The sequence below is a fragment of the Oncorhynchus mykiss genome, chromosome 9 (assembly GCF_057628025.1).
Source record: "Oncorhynchus mykiss isolate SJ-2025 chromosome 9, ASM5762802v1, whole genome shotgun sequence".
Taxonomy (NCBI): Eukaryota; Metazoa; Chordata; class Actinopteri; order Salmoniformes; family Salmonidae; genus Oncorhynchus; species Oncorhynchus mykiss.
Window position 1 is genome coordinate 18,422,745 of NC_143030.1, and position 21,865 is coordinate 18,444,609.

The 21,865-nt window shown below is 44.1% G+C and overlaps 4 protein-coding genes and 1 non-coding gene across 13 annotated transcripts in view; 3 read left to right on the forward strand and 2 right to left on the reverse strand.

Annotated features, from left to right (window-relative positions):
* Positions 1-2,754: 2,754 nt before the first annotated feature.
* LOC110531594 (beta-1,4-glucuronyltransferase 1) lies at positions 2,755-7,187 on the reverse strand. 2 transcript variants are annotated; one of them, XM_036987420.2, is made up of 3 exons: positions 5,759-7,173; positions 3,975-4,175; positions 2,755-3,620 (listed from the first exon to the last, which is right to left on the reverse strand). In XM_036987420.2, exons 1-2 carry the CDS (start codon positions 6,863-6,865, stop codon positions 3,984-3,986), a joined length of 1,299 nt encoding a protein of 432 aa, XP_036843315.1. In that variant the 5' UTR covers positions 6,866-7,173; the 3' UTR covers positions 2,755-3,620; positions 3,975-3,983. The 2 variants fall into 2 exon arrangements, with proteins under 2 accessions (XP_036843315.1, XP_090039791.1); XM_090183665.1 differs by having other exon boundaries at positions 2,755-4,175; positions 5,759-7,187.
* A 4,800-nt stretch (positions 7,188-11,987) lies between these two features.
* On the forward strand, positions 11,988-12,069 carry trnas-gcu (transfer RNA serine (anticodon GCU)). The gene has a single exon. It is a non-coding gene; the product is annotated as a tRNA-Ser (tRNA).
* Positions 12,070-12,802: 733 nt separating this feature from the next.
* LOC110531598 (prefoldin subunit 2) lies at positions 12,803-16,138 on the reverse strand. Of its 2 annotated transcripts, XM_021614881.3 has the most exons (5): positions 16,008-16,121; positions 15,454-15,498; positions 15,078-15,166; positions 14,653-14,776; positions 12,803-14,098 (listed from the first exon to the last, which is right to left on the reverse strand). In XM_021614881.3, the coding sequence occupies exons 1-5, from the start codon at positions 16,086-16,088 to the stop codon at positions 13,919-13,921; spliced, it is 519 nt and encodes a 172-aa protein (XP_021470556.1). In that variant the 5' UTR covers positions 16,089-16,121; the 3' UTR covers positions 12,803-13,918. The 2 variants fall into 2 exon arrangements, with proteins under 2 accessions (XP_021470556.1, XP_021470557.1); XM_021614882.3 differs by lacking the exon at positions 15,454-15,498 and having other exon boundaries at positions 16,008-16,138.
* nit1 (nitrilase 1) lies at positions 16,112-19,253 on the forward strand. Its single transcript, XM_021614880.3, has 6 exons — positions 16,112-16,510; positions 16,979-17,215; positions 17,369-17,472; positions 17,561-17,697; positions 17,819-17,944; positions 18,261-19,253. Exons 1-6 carry the CDS (start codon positions 16,413-16,415, stop codon positions 18,528-18,530), a joined length of 972 nt encoding a protein of 323 aa, XP_021470555.2. The 5' UTR covers positions 16,112-16,412; the 3' UTR covers positions 18,531-19,253.
* A 64-nt stretch (positions 19,254-19,317) lies between these two features.
* The window catches only part of clcn3 (chloride channel 3), a 53,996-nt gene continuing 51,448 nt past the window's right edge, over positions 19,318-21,865 (forward strand). For 3 of the 7 annotated variants that reach the window (XM_021614873.3, XM_036987421.2, XM_090183666.1), the window contains exon 1: positions 19,321-19,647. The gene's annotated coding sequence lies outside the window, so the exon portion shown is untranslated. Of the gene's footprint in view, positions 19,648-21,865 lie in introns of all 7 variants that reach the window. The other 4 variants (XM_021614871.3, XM_090183678.1, XM_090183673.1 and 1 more) reach the window with 4 other exon arrangements.

Genomic DNA, 21,865 nt, shown 5'->3' on the forward strand with positions numbered 1-21,865 from the left:
TCAATGACACACAATGACTCAAAATGCACCTTGAGATAACCAGACAGCATTTATCCTGTACTGCATCATACAGATATGTTATTCAACTCTGCATACAGAGACAGAGTCGTGGTTCAATTCAATTCCATACAACTTCACTTATCCCCTAAGGGGCAATCAATTAAGAAGGGCATTGATTGATTGGTTTACCAGTCAAGTGCTCTCTAATGGTCAATCAACAGAGGTAGCCTGTCATTAGCAGCACGCAATGGCCATAGACAACAGGTCATTTAGCACTACTTTAATATGTGTACGTCCCAAATGGCACCCTTTTCCCTTTACAGTGCACTACTTTCGACCGGGGCCCATAGGGCTGTTAAAAGTAGTGCACTATAAAGGGAATAGGGTGCCATTTTGGGACACACATTGACTCTCCAGTCCTAGTTTTGGGGTCACTGCTTCCTCACTCCACAAAGCCCCCCCCCCAAAAAAAAACACCACTAGGCCGGGGTATCCAGCTGGCCTGGCCTCCCCCCGTAGTACAGAAGCTGTCCACACACACACTGTGTGAAACACAACTCCTCTCCTCCTCCTCTCCTTGCTAATCCAGTGGTAGGCCTCCTGCTAGCTCCACATAGAGGCCAGCCCTAATTGCTCTTGTCGTAAAGCTCCCTGACCCAAATAAGCTGCAGCTCTCCAAAGCTGTGGAGATAAACCCCACTTTACCTCACCAAACCTGCTTAATACCACCCCCCCCTCCCCAAACACCATGGATGGGACGAGGTGGGGGTTACTAAGGAGGGGGCTGAGGGACACACTGAGGAGAAGGGTAGGGAATCAGAGAGAGAGGAAGAGACAATATGCTAATAGTCATTGGTCCGGTGAGATAAAGGAGAGGAACACAAAAATAAACGACAAAAGAAAATGTTGAAGATTTAAAAAAAATATATGCTATGGTTGTGAAGTGGAGTTGTTGGGGTGAGAGAGGAGATGTGTATCAGTTTAGATAGGAAGACTTCCAAGAAATGTTCAGCTGGTGTTGAGATTATGAGCTGAACGGGTTGGTATGATGAACCAAGTGTCCAGCAGCAGTGATAGCGTGTTATTCTCTTCTTTGTCTCTCCACCTGGTTCGGGAACGCAAGGCGGCTTAGCCACAAAAATGTCACTTTGTCACGAACGTCCTCACGTGGCAACCGTCACACCACTAGTCAGCTAACCTCATTAACTTGTGTTGTTGCTGTTAAGTTTCTCTATAAAACGGAGATGAGAGATTGTCATTTAAATGTATATTTTTTTATACCGTAATCACTTGCGACAGACTGTTTCGCAAGTCTTTAGTTCCTACTCGTGAAAAAATATATAATTTCCAGTTTGGTTTTCAGATATGCTTATACGGCTGTGTTTACACAGGCAGACCAATTTAGATTTTTGTTGCCCAGTTATGGGCGAAAGAGCTGAAATCGGAAAAAAATACCAATATTAGTGGAAAAATATCAGAATTAGGCTGCCTGTGTAAACGCAGCCTATGAAGGCCTATGATTCCCCCTAGAAATACATTAGGTTAGAAAAAAACCAAAACACCACCATGAAGTGAAAAACATCACTTGCGGCTAAGGCCATTCTAGTGTTGCTCTGTAGTTCCCTCTTATTGGAAGACTTCTAGGCTACGTCCCAATAATATCTCCTTTGTTCACTTCACTACACTGATTTGAAAAGACATTACTGGTATAATAAGAAATATGGTGGGAACTTCCACTAACCCTTGACTCCACCTCGTCCACCCTCCCAATACTTTCAGATTTGTGGGAAACGCACATTTCAAAATAATTTGATATTATTGGGACGCAACCCTACTAGATGTGTGTCTGCCTTACAGATCTAATTCAACATACCCCTATCAGGCGTTAGGCAAATCACAGGGCTCGGTAGAGTTTACTTCAATACAGGTCATGTTGATTAGTAAAAAGGGGCCTTTAATTGGATGTTAGGCCGAATCACCTTTGGCGTCAGCTCCCATTGGTTTAGGGATATCTTTTAAACTCAGACATGTTGTGGCCTCACAAGCTGTGAACAACACCACACTACAGATACGGTTTGCTCAGATGGAAAGATACAAGTTCACTTCCAAATTCATGAATGGATAACTGTCCATTGTTTTATATATGTTGACTTTTCCACTTCCTGAATTGACAATGGAATTCATTAAAAAACGGGAGAGAAATTGAGATATACCTAATGTGTAGTTTTTTGCATCCAATCATCTAAGTCAGTACCACCAACAGCACACTTTTTAATTTTAGCCCTGGACAAGCACACCTGACTCAACTTGTCAACTAATCATCAATCCCTCAATGAGTAGAATCAGGTGTGTTTGTTCAGGGCTTCAACAAAAAATGTGTGCTGTTGGGGGTACTGGAGGACTGGACTTGAACACTTATCTAAGATGTAAACACCTTCCCAATCATCTAAGAAGTATATGGTTAGCATGAAAATCTACTGGATTGACGTACTCAGGAACTTGATTTAGAATCAACAGAACAAGAACTGTAGTCCTACAAGATATATCCTCTGAACATAGAGAACCTTCACTCCACTGCCTTCTGCTGGTTTGTGTTGCTACTACACACAAATGTGTGCCAAAAAAACATTCTACATAGCAACTTGAAATGGTCAAAAAATATTTTGATCGTTTTAAATAATGTAGTAACATAGTTCAGCCAATTAACTTCCACTCCAAATAGGACATTTAATGAAAAGCAATTTAAGAATGAAGTTAAAGTTTTGTTGTATTTTAATAGGAATCCAAACAAACCATGGACATTTACTTTCGGACAACTTGAACCACTCAAGTCAGGGAGAAAACATTACATTTGAAAAATATCTCACTAATATGTAAACTTTCAAAATGTAATTAAAAATGTACTCTCAAATAACTAAAAACAACATTTATTAGTGGTTGGAGTACAGAGCTTCTCTGTGCTACAGTAAGTTCTTCACAGGTCTAACGAGTCAGTCCCCATCTATGCAGAAAATAGTAGTACTGTACCATATGTTCACACGCCAAATATCCAGGATGCAGACTATGGGTAGGTCCCGATTGGCACCCTATTGTTCTATTAGTAGTCTATAGGGAATAGGGTGCCATTTGGGATGGACGCTAGGGCCTACACACTGTACTTGGCCTGAACAGCTGATCACCTTTAAGAAAACAACATCAGTGTTCACAAAACACTTCACACTTCAAATATTCACAAACCATAACAATCTAATCCTTTATAAATAAGTGAGCATTTCAATTAAATAGAGTATCTATGTCAGTAGTAGTGAATAACATGTATATTATCCATTGCTTTTACAGTCTCTCTAAACATTCATCAGTGTTTGTAAAACCTGCAGGTATTAAATAACTAACTTGTTCCAGTTAACACGCTGGTATCATAACAGTGGTAGACCCAGACCACTCACTCTTTCCCGCTACATAGACTGCATCTCTCTATGGTAGTGTCCCAACTTATATAGAACAAGGTCATATTTACAAAATATTCTGTGTCAGTAAAAAGTTTCAATGTTTTGTTCTCCTTGAGCTGGATGAAGGTCAGAGGGCACTGGAAACCACTGGAAATGATAGGACCACCCTCACTGTAAATACATAGGTAACGATGATGAAGAAACCCTAGTAGTCAGGTGTCTCTCCAGGGGTTGAATGAAAGAAAAATTTGCAGAAATTGATGGACCAGACTGGCTCATGTTGTAGTGTAGGGAGTCATTTGTTGATTTCTTGCTGGACAGAAGTCTTGTGAACTTCTCCAAATCAACCCCTAGAGCCATACTTAGGGGAGAAGTGATCCAATGCTGAATCACACTATAGGGCCAGACCGTACTATGTTGGCTTGGATATCATCCCTAGCACGATACCAGCAACTACGGTGGCTGCGTAACCAGGCCAACCCATTGATTCACCGTATAGTGTCAATCAGGCACCAGTGTTCTCACCTGGTCTCCTCAGCAGCGTCGAGGGGAGGAGGGGTACTTGGTCTTCAGGCCCTCCTTGAAGCTGCGGAAGAGCAGGCGGTTCCTTCGGTTCTCCTCGTCTTTCCTGCTGTGGAACTCGCCCTGAACTTTGAACCCTTTGTGCACCACGAAGGCAGAGTTCAGCACGGAGAACCTGTAGCCTGCCACATGGAGCTCACAGGCCTAGGGAGGGGAGAGGAGAAGGGGGAGAAGAGGTAAGGGGGACAACATGAAATGGTGATAACTTTTAGCTGAATAAAGTATCTCCAGAGATGTTCGATCGGGTTCAAGTCCGGGCTCTAGCTGGGTCACTCAAGGACATTCAGAGACTTGTCCCAAAGCCACTCCTGCGTTGTCTTGGCTGTGTACTTATGTAACAGTATAACTTTAGCCTGTCCCCTCGCCCCTACCCGGGCTCGTACCTGGGACCCTCTGCACACACCGACAAGTCACCAATGAAGCATTGTTACCCATCGCGCCACAAAAGCCACGGCCCTTGCAGGGCAAGGGGAACAACTACTTCAGGTCTCAGAGAGAGTGACGTCACCGATTGAAACGCTATTAGCGCGCACCACCGCTAATTAGCTAGCCATTTCACATCGGTTACACTTAGTCATTGTCCTGTTGGAAGGTGAACCTTCGCCATAGTCTGAGGTCCTGAGCGCTTTGGAGCAGGATTTCATTAAGGATCTCTGTACTTTGCTCCATTCATCTTTCCCTCAATCCTGACTAGTCTCACAGTCCCTGCCAATGAAAAACATCCCCACAGCTTGATGCTGCCACCAGCATGCTTCACCGTAGGGATGGTGCCAGGTTTCCTCCAGACGTTATGCTTGGCATTCAGACCAAAGAGTTCAATCTTGGTTACATCAGACCAGATAATCTCGTTTCTCATTGTTTGAGAGTCTTTAGGTGCCTTTTGGCAAACTCAAAGTGGGCTGTCATGTGTCTTTTACTGAGGAGTGCCTTCTGTCTAGCCACTCTACCATAAAGGCCTGATTAGTGGAGTGCTGCAGAGATGGTTGTCCTTCTGGAAGGTTCTCCCATCTCCACAGAGTAACTCTGGAGCTCTGTCAGAGTGACCATCGGGTTCTCTGACCAAGGCCTTTCTTCCATTTCAGAATGGAGGCCACTGTGTTTTAGGGGACTTTCAATGCTGCCAAAATGTTTTGGTACCCTTCCCCAGATTTGTGCTCTAAGCTCTAAGGAAAATTTCTTCGACCTCATGGCTTGGATTTTGTTTTGACATGCACTGTCAACTGTGGGACCTTATATAGACAGGTTGTGTCTTTCCAAATCATGTCAATTGAATCAATTGAATTGACCACAGGTAGACTCCAATCAAGTTTTAGAAACATCTCAAGGATGACCAATGGACACAGGATGTACCTGAGCTCAATTTCGAGTCTCCTACCGAAGGGTCTGAATAATTATGTAATTAAGGTATCTGTTTTTATTTTTTATAAATTTACAAAAATGTCTGAAAACCTGTTTTCGCGTCATCATTATGGGGTATTGTGTGTAGATTCCTAAGGATTTAAAAAATCTATTTTAGAATAAGGCTATCACATAACAAAACGTGAAAAAATTCAAGTGGTCTGAATACTTTCCAAAGACACTATATATTTTACTGCAGTGCAAGGGTTCTGCAGTGTACGGTGTCAGTTGATGTAATGAAGCCCTAACTGTGTGCAACCATACACACACGTGCCGCATCTCCACTGCAATCTAGAATACCCGGTTACCCGTATCCATACAGCACATACCTGGCTGATGCGGTTGAAGCCGTACTGCCTGAAGTTCTCGTCATACAAGGGCACGGTGCGGTGCCCGATGTAGAAGGGCTCCCAGGGGTCCACCCAGGATAATGTATAGGCCACATCCAGGGGGCCCAAACCCTGACTGTGTCTGTTCACCCACTGAGAGTAGTTTGTGGGGGCCTGGCACCGCGGGCATAGCTCCTCGTAGAAGGGCCTCACCTCGCCCACCTGATACAGCTGCACCAGCTCCGACTTGGTGGCAGGCATCTTGCGTACGTGGCGGATCTCGAAGGCGGGCAGCACGAAGATCTCGTCCGTGGCGGGTTCACGTCTCATGACCAGTGCCAGAAACTGCTGGTGGAGGTCAGCACTGGGCGCCATGTCGATGTCGATGACCAGGATGTAGTTGGCTTCCGTGCCGCCACGGGCAACGTTCCGAAGGAGATTATTCGGGTAGGAGACGTTTCCATTTCCACCAATGGCATAGTTCTGGTATTTGTCTCGGTGCGTCTCGAGCCTGGCAAACACAGCGGCACAGTCCTCAAGCCCGGTGAAATGCTCCCGGTCCTGCTCTGGGAAACTGGCCATCTGCCCAGAGTGGCACACCAAGTGAAAGTCCACCAAGGCCTGGATCTGAGGGCAGAAGATGGTGAGGGCGTAGACCAGGGCTGTGGCAAACTTGACATCTTGGCCATGAGCGAATATGGCCACAGAGAGAGGGTTTTGCCACCTTTCCACTAAAGAATTCAGGTGGTGCAAGTTGTTGATGGATGTGTGCGTTGCCAAGGCCAAGAAGTGAGAGCTGGCATCCGCTCCTGGTTTCTGATTGGTAGAGAAATCGCTTTTTATCAAGTTCTTGTACACGCGGTATTGTCCGCTGGGATCAAAGATACCCCCTGTGGACAGAGAGTACCTGAGACGCTCTTTCCGTGAGTTTTTCTCCGGGTTGGCATTTTTCTTGCCAGAGCTCCCGAAGAGCTCTGAGTATCGGTAGCGCTGCTGCTTACCGTGCAGTTTCGATAGGAAGGAGAGGTAAATCATTTGTAAGAGTGCCACGAGCACCAGAGCGCCGAGCACCACTTTGAACGCGGAACATTTCTTAGATAAATGCATTCCCGACCTTTACATGTACACCACATGCAGCTAGTCAAAAATACTTGAGCAATATGCCCCAGGAAGGTATCAAATCTACCACTGCTAGTTGGCTAGCTAATTTGGCAATTTGGGTACGTGGGGGAGCTCGAATATCTCGTGTCGTTGACACCACGCAGTGCGGCCACAGGGTTCGATTTTAGATCGTGAAATCATTGTACGTGCCGCCTTCATATCTGATGCTTTGCGGTTCTGTCTATATCATAGCGTTTCAGGAACATCAACAAGACGTTAGGACGTGTTATTCTTCTTCGATGGGGTTTATCAGCGATTGGCATCCAACTTTATGGTGCATTACCGACACCTACTGTACTGGAGTACGGAGAGAAACCAAATCCTACATGCCAGCCCCGTTGCTCTTAAAAATATAAAATATGTGTGACTATATCTAATGACGTTCTACTCAATATACTCTAAGCTAGTTTCCTGTATCCCCTTCTCCCTCATACTGGATCTCAGCCTCGCTCCTTCCCACACTGTAGCAATACATGCTCCAAGGTGTGTGTTCCCTGGCAATAATCACATTTTCCTGTTGGATGCTTTCCGATCACATTTAAGTTCTTATTTAACTAGCCGTGTCCCACCCTTAATCTTGTAAAAATAGCCTCCTCTCTTCTGTCACTTCCTCTCGACCTCCCCTCCCCGACTTTCCTCTGTACTGGAAATAAATGCCTTCCCTTGGTATCTGTAGTCTCTCCAACACTTCCAGATCAACAACTGGAGGCAGGAGAAGCCATGGTGGATTTACAGGAATAGCTACTGTTAGACTAAACTCCCTTGCATACAGTCCCATCTCCTTCACCTGGGTATTACCCACCCACCCAAAGCTTGTGTTCTGCCTTCGCCAATTCCAATTCCTCCTTTGGCCACTTTTCCTTCCAGTTCTCTGCTGCCAATGACTGGAATGAATTGAAAAAATCACTGAAGCTGGAGACCAATACTTCCCTCACTAACTTTAAGCACCAGCACTCACAGATCACTGCACCTGTACATAGCCCATCCAACTACCTCATCCCCTTCCCCCCCCCCCCCCCCTCCTTTGCACCCCAGTATCTCTACTTGCACATTCATCTTCTGCACATCTATCACTCCAGTGTTTAATTGCTAAATTGTAATTATTTCCCCACTATGGCCTATGTCCTTATCTTACCTCATTTGCACACACTGTTTCTCTATTGTTATTGACTGTATGTTTGTTTATTCCATGTGTAACTGTGTGTCGCACTGCTTTGCTTTATCTTGGCCAGATCCCAGTTGTAAATGAGAACTTGTTCTCAACTAGCTTACCTGGTTAAATATAGGTGAAAAAAAATGGCAGCTGCCATCTCCTAATCTGCAATGGCATATCCCCCATCTCCACCTGTAGTGCAGCCACTGGGGATGTCCGAAACACCCCTCTACATATTCCGAGTCCTTGTTCCAGTATGACATCTAGCCTTTCCAATGAGGTCCGGGCTGCCCAACCATACGCAATACTGCCATAGTCTATTACAGATTGGATCAATGCAACATACATTATCCTCAATGAGGAACGCCCAGCCCCTCACTCCTTCCCTGTCAGACAGTGCATCACATTTGAGCACCTTCTTACACTTTCCCAACACTCAATGTGTTCTGCCCAGGTCAGTCTAGTGTCAACGTTTACCCCAAGGAACCTGAAGAACCCTACCCTCTCCAAGTTTTTTCCATATAACCTCAAGCATACCTCATCTCCAACCTTCATTCTGGTAAAGAACACTGTCTGAGTTCTCTACAGAGAACCAGAATTCCCACATTAATGCCCACTGCTCTACCTCCTCACTTGCTTCCTGTAACTTCCTGACTACGTATGGCACATTTCTTCCCCTCTTCCATGAGGCCCCATCATCTGCAAAAACAACCTCCCAATATCTGGCTGTACCTGAGAGTAAACATTATTGATCATGATTGAGAACAATAGAGGATGAATCACACTCCCCTGTGGTGTACCGTTATCCACCAGGTAGCCTGATAGTGACTTCCCCACCCTCAAAAGGATAGACCTTCCAAACAGGAAATCCTTTATCCAGTTGTACGTTCTTCCTCCTGCCCCCATAATATCAAGCTTGATTAACAACCCCTCCTTCCACATCATACGGCTTCTCCACATAAAAAAAGATAGCTACAACAGTCTCCTTGTACACCTGAGCCTTCCTGACCTCTGCTTCTAAGCAGAGCACTGGGTCCATAGTTCCCCTACCGTTCCTGAACCCACTCTGATGTTGCGATACTAACCCCCTGCTCTCCAGGAAGTAAGTTAGCGTCCCTCCTATCTAGTGCCCCAGGATGCTCCTCTCTCGTTCTCCCTCTGCCCCTCTGACAAATTTGCTGAGCTATGCACTTGGACAAATGCTTTGGCCATCATCTCTCATCATCTGTTACTGCCACATCCTTCCCACTCATCAACACTGGATAATTCCACTCCCTTCTGACCCCACTCATCCTCTTAACCATCCTCCACACTTCTCTCGCAGGTGTCGCCCTTCCAATGGTGTCACAGAACCGACGCCAACATGACCTCTTTGCCTGACGGATAGTTCTCACCAGGGCCTGATAATACTGAATCAGATGTTGGAAGTTATGCATCCTTTTCAGTATTCGAAATGCCCTGTTCCTACTTCTCAGCATTGCCACACTCTTCTGTCCACCACAGGACTGCTTTCCTCCTTCTCCTCCCTGAACACTTAGGTATAGCCTCAGTAGCTGCCCCCACTAACGCTGTTCTCACCCAGTTATTCATATTATCCACATCCCCTCTCATATCCACCCGAGCCATCATCTGCTCACTCAGCTCCTGAAACTGATCCCACTTTGTCCTTCCAAACACCCACCTGCCTACTCCATCCACTGACACCTCGTCCTCACTCCGGCCTACTGTGTATACTATGGGGTAATGATCACTCCCTACTGTCGACTCCTCTCATACCTCCCACTCACAGATTCCTGCCATCGCACTAGATACCAGAGTGAGGTCCAAGGTAGAGCCTTTCCCTGTGGCTACATCAATCCTGGTCCCCCGGCCATCATTCAGGCACAACAGATCTTTAATTTCTATTCGATTTTCCATTACTTGGCCATTTCCATCCATCTGCCCCCCCATTAAAATCCCCACACCACATTACTTCTATCCTGGCCCTCCACCCTCTTCAGCACTTCCAGGTACAATATCTTCCAGGGGTTTTAGTAGTTCACTACCACTAGCACCCGTACTTGCTTTTAAAAGGTAGCACATCACCCCCCTCCCCCTACATCTCTGTCTTTACGAACCACAAGTGGTGCAGTGGTCTAAGGCACTGCATCACAGTTGCTAGCTGTGCCACTAGAGATCCTGGTTTGAGGCCAGGCGCTGTCTCAGCCGGCCCATGGGACGGCGCACAATTGGCCCTGCGTCATCCGGGTTAGGGGAGGGTTTGGCTGGCAGGGATGTCCTTGTCCCATCACGCACTAGTGACTCCTGTGGCGTGGCAGGCTGGGCGCATGCACGCTGACACGGTCGCCAGGTGTACGGTGTTTCCTTGGACATGTTGGTGTGGCTGGCTTCTGGGTTAATTGTGTCAAGAAGCAGTGCGGCTTCGCCTCTTCGGAGACCGTACAGGAGTTGCAGCGATGAGACAAGACTGTAACTACCAATTGGATACCATGAAATTGCAGATTTTCTTTACAAAAATATCTATGTATACCATATTGCCGCCCACCTGCCCCGTAATCCCCGGTCTAGATGCTCCTAACCATCTTGCCCTTGAACCTGTATCTCCCTGGATCACCCTCACTGCCTCTGCATATGACACCCTCTCTCTACTCTCACTTGTTGCACCTCCACTGCCTGCTTCATTGCCTCACACCCACTATGAGCACCACCACAGCTGCAGCACTTTGGTTGTACACCATCCCCACACTTCCCATACTCATGCTCCCCTCCACACCTGGCACACCTATTTTTCTCTTTACAGACTGTTGCCACATGCCCAAACTTCTGGCATTTATAACATCTTAAAGGCGTTGGTACATAAAGCCCTCACGTAATAACTCATATATCCTATGGTTACTTTATTTGGCAGTACCCAGTCCTTGAAGTGTAACAGAATAGACAGTAACAGAATCTACTCTAACTCCACCCCTTGTTGCTTGCAATCTTTGAACACACTAGAACGCCTCCTCTCAAATTGTACCTCTATAGTGCTAACACTCACAGGCACTCCTGTTATCACCCCTTTAATCCACTGCTTCCCTGCTTGATCAGTCCAGCTGCTCCACACCACCTTACACTTCCCTATTTGCGTCACTCTGAGAGCGTTTTCCCTCTGCGCCATGTCCTTACAGAATACCAACAAGCTCCCATCTCTTAACACTTTAGCATTGACAACTTCCCCAATCAACTCTTTTATCACAGCCGTCAACCTTATCGTACTCATCGCCCCAACTCCTCCTTCCTCCCTAAACTTCAGAATCACTTTATGGTCCTCACCTCCATGCTCCCCTCGCGATTTATCTTGCCCTTCCTCGGCACTTTCTACCTCCGAACTGCGGCTAGCTTTGGAAACTATGTTGCTCTCCTCAAACTTCCTTTTCTGCCTCCATAGACCTCACGCTCCCCTTCAAACCCCTTCTCCCTTTCTATCCCGCTTTATTTTTCTTACTCCCTCCTTCATTCGTACCACTATGCTTCACTTTCTTATCCATCACTATCTCCTACCACCTCTGACCCAATCTCAGCACAGTCGTGCCGAGTAAAGTTTGATTGTTTTTTTAATCAAAGATTGATCGCTAGCCTCAACCTCAGACTTGTGTGTTTGGAGTAGGGACAACTGTGTAATTGTCTATGCGCTTTTCATGTTACCACAAACCCTAGAATAGAAGGGCATATAGAGTTTGACATAATGGAGCATTTATTGCGTTCATAGCAAACAGCTGGACGTTCAATTATGCTGTGCGGCTAGCTAGCACTTTTATGAAAATTGTATCTTGAATATGAAAAGCCAATATAGCAAAATTAATAAAATAAAAAACACTGGTTTGTCGTGAACTTGAGATAAATTGTATTGTTGCTTCTAAAGTATACGCAGAGGACGAGGTGGCCGAGTGGTTAAGGCGATGGACTGCTAATCCATTGTGCTCTGCACGCGTGGGTTCGAATCCCATCCTCGTCGTCAATTATTTTCCCATCTCACGAATATTAGTGCTATAATGTAACTAGTTTGAACAGTACTTGAACAAACACTATCTGCCAAATAGTCTATATCCGTGTTTGTTGAAATTAAGACGATCTTGGTCAAAACCACCAGTACCATCGCCTCCTATGAAACTATTCTAACGTTACATTAAAACATGTTGTATAGCCAAACTCTTTACTTCACTAAATAGTGATAGATGTATGAATGATCGATTATATACAGTAAGTACCAAGAGCATGTTCATGTTGCTGTGTACAGTTCCATCGCCTATCCTGGACACACAATCCAAACCTTATTTGTATGGGTACTGTATGAACGTCATTAACGCACCCTTCTAACAGGTACTGTATAGTTGACTTACTTGCGCCGGGGGATGGCATACCATAGCTCTGTTCATGACAGCTGGTAGGTCCATCCTCTGAAGATGTTGTCCAGGTTTGTTTCATGTGGTATTTCAGGTATTTGGGGGCACCTAAGACTATACCAATACATCAGCTATGTGTCTGAAATGGCACCATCCTCTGAAGATGTTGTCCAGGTTTGTTTCATGTGGTATTTCAGGTATTTGCCGATGAAACGGTCCCCACAGCAGAACGAGACTGCTGGCGGCTTGCTAAAGACGCTTGAAACAGTGACCACCAGCAAACTGATTGTATAATTCGACTTATATATTATGTATATACAGGCAAAAAGCAGCAGACATCAGAAACCATGTTTACATTTATTTTTATTCCTAAACATTCACACAAAAAAAACGAATTTTCTCCACACAACTACATGGTGATAGATAATGTAATTTAGGGCTGTGTGCTTCAGATACTTTGGGGGCACCTAAGACTATACCAATACATCAGCTATGTGTCTGAAATGGCACCCTCAGAAAAAGTAGTCTGCTATATAGGGAACAGGCTGCCGTTTGGGAGGCTGATTTTACGTTATCCAGATACTCTGGGCACACTGTTTTTTTCTTCTCTCAAATGCACATAGAAATGTGAGTTATAGATCTGTCATTATCATTGAACACAAGTCTAAGAAGCAGCAAATATGTTCTGTGAGCGCAATTTCTATGCTCCCTGATCTTAAGTTTCATTTTTTGCTTCTTTTAATTTAGGTTTTGTACACCAGCTTCCAACAGCTGAAAAAACAATATTTTGGTTATGGAAAAATATATTTCACAGCAGTTTAGAGCGTACAATGATTTCCTACACTTGCTTGTTTTGTCACAAACTGAAATTAGGAGAACTACTAGAATTTTAGCAATGAGGAAATGGCAGAGCTATTTCTGCACAGTGCACCTTCAAGAAAGATTGAAACGATACATTGCGTTGTTATGAAGTGTTTTTCCAATCAGATTGTCATTCCTTTTGCAAGCATTATTTTACAGCATGCCAGAGACAAACCTCAAAAACAGAGCCCCCAACAACAGGATCATAATATACATTGAAATATGACTGACAATAGAGTATAAATAAACTTCAAATCAATACATGGTCATCAAGAAGGCATGTCTTTTACAACAATCATCCCGTAAGATTTTGATGAAACACCGTCTTGAGTAAAAGGCGAAAGGCTTGTAATTAAACCAGAGTGTAAGTGAAATGTTGGTTTAAGTTTTGTTGAACTACAGGTGAAAAGGGATCACTTTGATCTGAAATGAATGTTCTGGATAATCTGGCCCTTGTGACATTGGTTAATTATATAATTTCTTTCATGCAAGACACACGTCAAACTCTGCCTTTGAAATGCCTTCCAGGATCTGTGCTGACTCGATGCTCGATGGCATTCCGCACAATTTCCTATCGCACTAAAGTCTCCACACACAAAGCTACGAAACTAGAACGCCGGCACCGCCTTTAGACCCGCCCCCATTGGAGGTAGCTGCCGATTTGCCCTGTCCTTCCTCTCCTTCTCCCACCAATCGGATATTGTATTTTTCCCGATACTCCGTGAGCTCCCGGCCTTTTGTCTGCATCTGTATGTTGAGGGACTCTACAATCTTTGATATCTGTAAGGAAAAGAGAGGGGACAGCAGAATGATAATCATGATGTATGATCAGCAGTGATTTAGTTTTACAAGATAGTATTGCAACAACCTATAGCATTGGTAATTATGTTAAAGGAAAGACGCACCATAATTAACGTTGATCGTGTGCAGTTGATTATGTGCTGGGTGTCAACGAACGGTAGTGATTTAACATGCAGAATTGTCAGGAAATGAAAATAAAGTAAAGGCCGGCATTCTTGTCAGAGGCGTCAGTTGCTCTAGTGCTTTTTCTTTATTAAAAACACTTCCAAGCGAGATTGTCCTCTTGGGAACGTTATGCGACTGGAGTGTTTGGACTGTAGTGTGGCTGGAGTACTTTGGAACCAGAAGGTTAGAGGTCTTCTTCCCCAGTCGGACTATGCTCATGGCCACCACATCATGAACACGTTAATATATTAATGGTATCTTCTCATCAAGCAATCTTATTTTAGACAGCCCTTTTTACAACAGTCATTACAAAGTGCTTTACAGCAACCCCAGATTATACCCCAAAGAGCAAGCAAACAAAAGCTTACCTGTTCTTTATTGCTTCCCAGAGCTGGTAAGACTTCCTTAACCGTCCTCTCCACGAGCACCCCGCCCACCAGTCGGAAGCACTTCCTGGTTGGATCCACGTCTTTTAGGGTCTCGATGACTAGGCTGAGAAAAAAAGAAGCAAGTTGTGAGAGGAATGTAATAAGGGTGAATATCAAAAATCAAAAAGTTAAGATATTATGGTCCTCCCTTTGGTCCCTTTCCTCCAATGCATTTTGAGAGGGAGGCGAGGAGAGGAAATTAGGAATCCAGGGAAGACTTGATTCACCCCCCAGTGTCCAAATCTCTCATCTCTAACACCTTACAGACTTATCAAAGATTATTCCTCTCTGTGGCCAAGTCCATAGTTAAGTCCACAGAGGTGAACAGTGAGTGAAATAGAAGCGGTAACTAGTACTGTAGTTACCTGTGCTCGTTGATCTCCATCTCCAGCTCTGCAGCCTTTGAGGCCATGCTGCGCTGTTCTGAGCGCATCCTCTGAAATGCAGCCACAACCTTTTGAACACACCAAACAGATCACATTAAAACATTCTCTCATTATAAGATATATGCCCTTTAGCAAACCCTTTAATACAAAGTGACTGAAAAATCTGGTGACCTGCGGGAAGGCCTGCGTGGGCAACAACTTTAGTCAGTGTCAAAGCTCTCTTACAATAGTGCATGCATACATACATATTCGTATCCGAGTCCCTAGTGGGAGTCGAAACCATGATCCTAGCGTTGCAAGCACCATGCTCTACCAACTCAGGGGAGCCACAACACACACAGATTTCTGAACTTACATTAGATTGAACAAAGTTGCAAAAAGCTTCGTTATATAGGCCTACCTGGAAAAGGAAATATTATCAGACCATTTATTGATTAGCTACAAGTAAATACAATAGTCGTTTATTTGTGATTTGTCAAACTGGCTGTATTACTAATGCGGTTCTGTATGCCACTGATTGACAGGCAGAAATTGTTTCTCATCTGCTCGACAACACAACTAATCCCTTCCTTGCAATTCGCCTGAGTATCTTACGTTAATGAATACTGATAGAAACCTAGTCAGACTAACAGATTTCAGTTAACTAAAATTATTATAAACTCAATGAGGTATTGTGAATACGACTGATACCAGACTTGGCCTCTAAATCATAAAATATCAGTTTTGAGGAACACACTAGTAGGAAGCAGACGATGGGAGCGAGCTAGCTAGATAGCTAGCTTGCTAACTAGCCAGAGGCGTGACTGGCAAGTCCAGGTTTGTATCTCAAAGCCCGCAACTATTAAACAGCATTTGCTAACAACACATGAAGATTCTGACAGTTACGGAGTTAAAGGAGAGTGGGGATACCTGCTCGGCCGACGGCCCTGATTGTTTCCCCCCGATAATGTTGCTGGGTTTGCTAACCGTGCTGCTACTGTTCGCTGCCATCTTGGAAAGGTGTCGCTAGTGGTGGGGGCTGAGGGCCCAAGGCTTACCATCTTGAGCTGTCTCATGTGATTGCCTGTTAGGAAAATCGTAATCAAAACAACACATGAAGAATGTTGTGCTAGCTTGTCTCATAGTCGTGCGAATTTGGCGCCGCAAACACAACGTAGGTAGTTACATTGTTGATGTTTTGATACTTTACTGACTGGATTTGGCATTAACTTGAAATTAAAACAGAGTCCAAAGTACAGCACGAGCAAAGAAGAGACTTTCTGGTGTTGCTCAGTCGGATACAGACAGATTTGTTTTGACACTTGCGTCAAGCCAATGTTCGTGCTCAGGTGCAGTTTGAGAAGAACTAGGGTGAAACATTTACTGGACTGTCATTCGTCTTGGGGCTCGAGCTGCATTTGGGTGCATCAAAGGTAACGACACCAGTCAACCTTTTAACGTTTTTTACAATGCATGTGTCTGTTACCATAGCCTATTATAAATGGGGGATTAGGGTTGAATTGGTTATTCTAAAATTAAAACTTATTGCCTTTAATTCATTTTCTGTCAAGGTCTACTAGTGTCACTGACTTGTGACTGTAGGTCAATTAGTAATGTTCAGCTATTATAACTAGCCACATATTTTTGACCTCTTACACTAACATTAACCCTTTAGATACGTGACTTTAAAAAAAAAAACTAGGCAAGTCAGTTAAGAACAAACTCTTATTTACAATGTTGGCCTAGTGGGCTAACTGCTTTGTTCCGGGGCAGAATGCCAGATTTTTACCTCGTCAGCTCTGGGATTTGATCTAGCAACATTTCGGTTACTGGCCCAATGCTCTAACCACTAGGCTACTTGCCGCCCGACTTAATCTAAACTCAAGTGTCTTTCTTTCCAGGATGTCATCATCATCGCCTCATCCAGTGGCAGCGGTGTGCCAGGTGACCGCAACCCCTGACAAGGAGGCCAACTTCACTGCCTGCAGGCGATTGGTGCAGGCGGCAAAAGAGGGTGGAGCCAGCATGGTTTTCCTACCTGAGGGGTTTGACTACATCGGCTCTAGTCGAGAGGAGACCCTGAATCTGTCTGAGAGGCTAACAGGAGACATTATCTCACGCTACACACTGCTTGCCAAGTGAGTACTCCTAGCTACTGAGTGTGGTTGTCTATTCTATTCATTTCTATTACATCCTAGTCTAATAATAATTATTGAATGGGGGACTTCATCTCATCTTGTTCTGTTATTGATTAGTGTTTTTGCAGTTAATCCACATCTGCCCTTTCTTAGGAAGCTGAGCGTGTGGCTCTCTCTTGGAGGGTTTCATGAGAGAGGGCATGACTGGGAGACGGACAGGCGAATCTACAACAGTCACATCATCATAAATGAAAAGGGTATGAACACACACACACACACACACACACACACACACACACACACACACACACACTGAAGTGCTGACACTTTCACTTAACCCTACAGGTGATATAGTGTCCGTATACAGGAAGTCCCACTTGTTTGATGTGGAGCTGCCAGGAAGAGGCGTGTCCTTAAAAGAGAGTGCCTTCACCATACCTGGATCCAGCCTCATTCCTCCAGTTCAAACTCCCATTGGCAAGGTCATTCTATGATTCCACCAATCCTGCTCTCATTGAATTGTTATTGCAACTAACCTCCATCTTTGTACACCAGATTCTTAGATCTACCACCCCAGTATTCTGTCACTGTATTGTGTTCCAGGTGGGACTGGGTATCTGTTATGACCTGAGGTTCCCTGAGCTGTCATTGGCCCTGCTGCGACAGGGGGCGGAGATTCTGACCTACCCGTCAGCGTTCACTGTGGCCACAGGAGCTGCCCATTGGGAGGTGGGATAGATTTTTGCAGAAACACGCATCTTCTTCTGTCTTGCACTATAATTTCTACTAGCTACTATTTCTAGCACTGCTATTTCTATGTTTTAATACAAGTTATAACAGTGTTGTTCGAACATGGTCTTGGGGACCCACAGGGTATGCAGGCTTTTGTTCCAGTCCAATACTTACACACCTGATTCAAATCATACACTTCATTAGTTGATTCAGGTGCCTTAGTACTGGGCTAGAACCCCTGTGGATCCGACTCTTTAGGACCAGTATTGAAGAATGAGGACCAATATAAAACACGCTGCTCTTCTAACCGCAGGTGTTGCTTCGCGCCAGGGCCATTGAGACCCAGTGCTTTGTCCTTGCTGCAGCCCAAGTGGGCAGTCACCATGAGAAGCGTTCGTCGTACGGCCACGCCCTGGCTGTGGACCCCTGGGGGGTGGTGATGGGGGACTGTGGAGGAGAGAACACAGGCATGGCTCTGCTGGAGATTGACTTGGAGAAGCTCAGGGACACACAGAGAAACATGCCTGTGCAGCAACATCGCAGAGACACTAGCTTCTACTACAGTTTGGGTGGAAAGGACTGACAATCAAATGTGTGTCCTAATTCTCCACACTTTTTCTTGAAGTGTGCACTTGTGCACTCCCCCACATAGATTTAACAGCATAGGATTGGCGTAAGCATGTGGCCATTACACCAATCCTATAATTTTTAATCCATGTGGGTACAATCAAATTTCAGGGAAAAGGGTGGAGAATTGAGACATAAGCACGTTCCTATCAGAAAAAAAACACTGGAAGAGCAGATTTACCATGTTAATGATGTCAAAGTTGGTATACAACCAGTAGATGGTGATATTGGTATGAGGATTTTACACTCTTTTTTTTATACCACAAATGAGTTATGATGCTGTAATCAAGAAGTTCACCAGCTTTTAAAGATGTGATTGACTTTCTGGCTTTTTGACCTTTCAAACAAGAGAAACTAGATTTTCTAGCCACAATCCAATGTTAGCCATGACCAGAAGATATTCCTCTCTTACCAAATGCATGGGGGTTTCCAATGAAGCACTGTATGTGTGTGTTATGATGGATGAAATGAGGACATGGATGAAAGAATCAGTTTAATAATACATTCATTATATAGGTCAAATCCTTTGTTTGCTAGAAATGTGTCATATGATCTTGTTTGCCTTCAAATCTAAAACATTGCACTCTGACTATTCCCAATTCAATGTCATAGTTTTGGCTTTTAATGTATATTGTTTTATTGTACTTGATGAAACATTTTAATAATAATGTCAAATCCAGCCTCTTTGCTTCTTCTATCGCTCCTTACGACGGCGTGAGATCAAGAAACCGGATGTTAACGTCACCGGTACAGGATTTTCCCCCCACTAGACAGTACAGCCACAAAGTCGTTAATATCATGAAAACAAAAAATAACTTTTGGTCTTAATTTAACGTTAGGGTTAGTCATAAGGTTAGCAGTGTGGTTACGGTTAGGTTTAAAAAATAATCGAAATTGTAGAAATAGGCGGGGTTTATTACTTTATGTATGTATGAATTAACTAGTGACGACCCACAGGAGCGGGACAAAAAAAAACATGGGGAGAATGTCAAATATATTTGAGTAAAAACTCTCCGTTTCTACTCAAGAAAAGGATGATTCGGTATGTCCCGGGTGGAATAGGGATTGCAAAGGTAAAGTATGTTGCTGGTGCACACCGCGATGTGATGAGGTTATATTTGACACACTATCGTAACTACCGTTCGCAATTTTAACTGAATACATGTTGCTCATCTCTCCATGCATTATGCTTTAAATAATTGTCACCATAATGATGTTGCACATATTCAGCATATGATGCATTTATAGAGAAGTTTGACAGGTCAGTTATGCATATAATAAGAAATCGCTTTGTGAAATTCACCATACCAAATGGTGGAGTTGCATCAAAATCGATCAGGCCCCCCTTAACCATCTGATGTTATGAAGGAGCGCTCGAGCCCCTGCCAGTCGTAGCTTGTTTGTTAGCAAAATTCTAGTTGGCTTTTATATCATACTACGAGACAGTTATTCGCAGATAAATCGTACTTATTTGTGGTTCTAACTAGCTGGCGGCATCTTTTATGTGACATTTAGGATGATGTCATTGTAAGTTATAACATTTGTTGTATCATCCAGAAACACTGCTGACCTAGCTTTAAAAAAATGTCATAGCACCCCCATGGCATGATACATCAGAAAGGCGCGTGATGACAGATACTGTAGTTGCAGTGGAACTTGGTATAATCATGCTTATTTAGTGGCAAGGTAGCTTACACAGCAAAACAGAGATACATATAGTTTGTATTGCATGCAGATGTTATGGCATAAATCTATATGGAGGTATTGCATAGTGATATTTATTTTTCCTTCCTTACTTTTCACCCATGCATTGTCCTGAATGGAATGTGTCAGCTGTGTTCTACATACTGCAAAATATGATGCTAGGGTGAGTATGGGGCATAGGTTGGCCTCTGCATGTGAGCAACAGGAAAGAACCTCAGGCCTCACAACACAATGTCTTTGGGTGAAAATTTGCTTTTTTAGGATAAGTGGATGTCTTTTTTTAGTTTCTGCTCATATTCATTTGCCCCATGCAGCTACAGGTAACTGCCAAAATAAAGGAAACACCAACATAAAGTGTCCTAATGGGGAATTGGGCCACCACGAGCCAGAACAGATTCAATGCACCTTGGAATAGAGTCTACAAGTGTCTAGGACTCTGGTGTCACATCCCTCCAATATTCTTGCACAAAAAAATCCATAATTTGGTGTTTTATTGGGGGTGGAAAATGCTGTCTCAGGCACCGCTCCAGAATCTCCCATAAGCGTTCAGTTGGTGACTGATTCGGCCATGGCATATGATTTACATCGTTTTCATGCTCATCAAACCATTCCGTGACCACTTGTGCCCTGTGGAGGAGGGGATTGTCATCCTATGGGGGCATAGCCATGGTAGGCAACATAATGGCCCGCTCATAATTTTATACATGACCCTTAGCATGATGAGATGTAATTGCTTAATAAACTCATGAGCCACACTTGTCTTTTCAGTGCTGCATGATTAAGTTAGCCTTCTGGAGCTCTTGACCAGAGCATCGGTTGGAGTCCATTGTGCTTGAAGTGGACTGAAATAGGTGCCTGCTGGTACTCTTTATGTTATTTAAGTGCAGGGTGGCATTCATAGTATTTAAGAGACAATATTCATGTCCATATTTGGTGTTCCATCTATGACAGTGCTGACATATTATAGAAGATTATCATCCGTTTTTAACTCTCACTTCTACAATGTGACAACACAAGTTCCTTTTAAGGTTTCTCACAACTTGCAATTGAACAGTTTTGCATTATAAGGCTATATCCTTAATTATTACAGTAGGTAGGGAAGGTATAGTAGTTAAAAAATATATATATATATATATATATTATGCTTTTATTTTATTTGGAGGTGTGTCAAGTCAACCTGTAGTGTTGGCAGTGGGGACTATGCCTTACAGGAGATGTGATCATATCACCTGAGGGACAGGCAAAACGCTGAGTCATATCCCAGCAACAGTCTCCCCTGGCAACACTTAGCTCCTTGACTACTGACAGAAGAGAACCCTTTCTCCTCTACTCTATAAGTTGTAGGAGGTGGCAAAAATGCTGTTGCCATTCAAACACATATGTTCTACACACCTCACTGCTCTCACACATTCTAAAATGTCAGAGTGAAAATTGATAAGGAACAAGTATCCATTGTAGCAGGGTTGGGGGTGTAACGGATGTGAAACGCTAGCTTAGTTAGCGGTGGTGCGCGCTAAATAGTGTTTCAATCGGTGACGTCACTTGCTCTGAGACCTTGAAGTAGTAGTTCCCCTTGCTCTGCAAGGG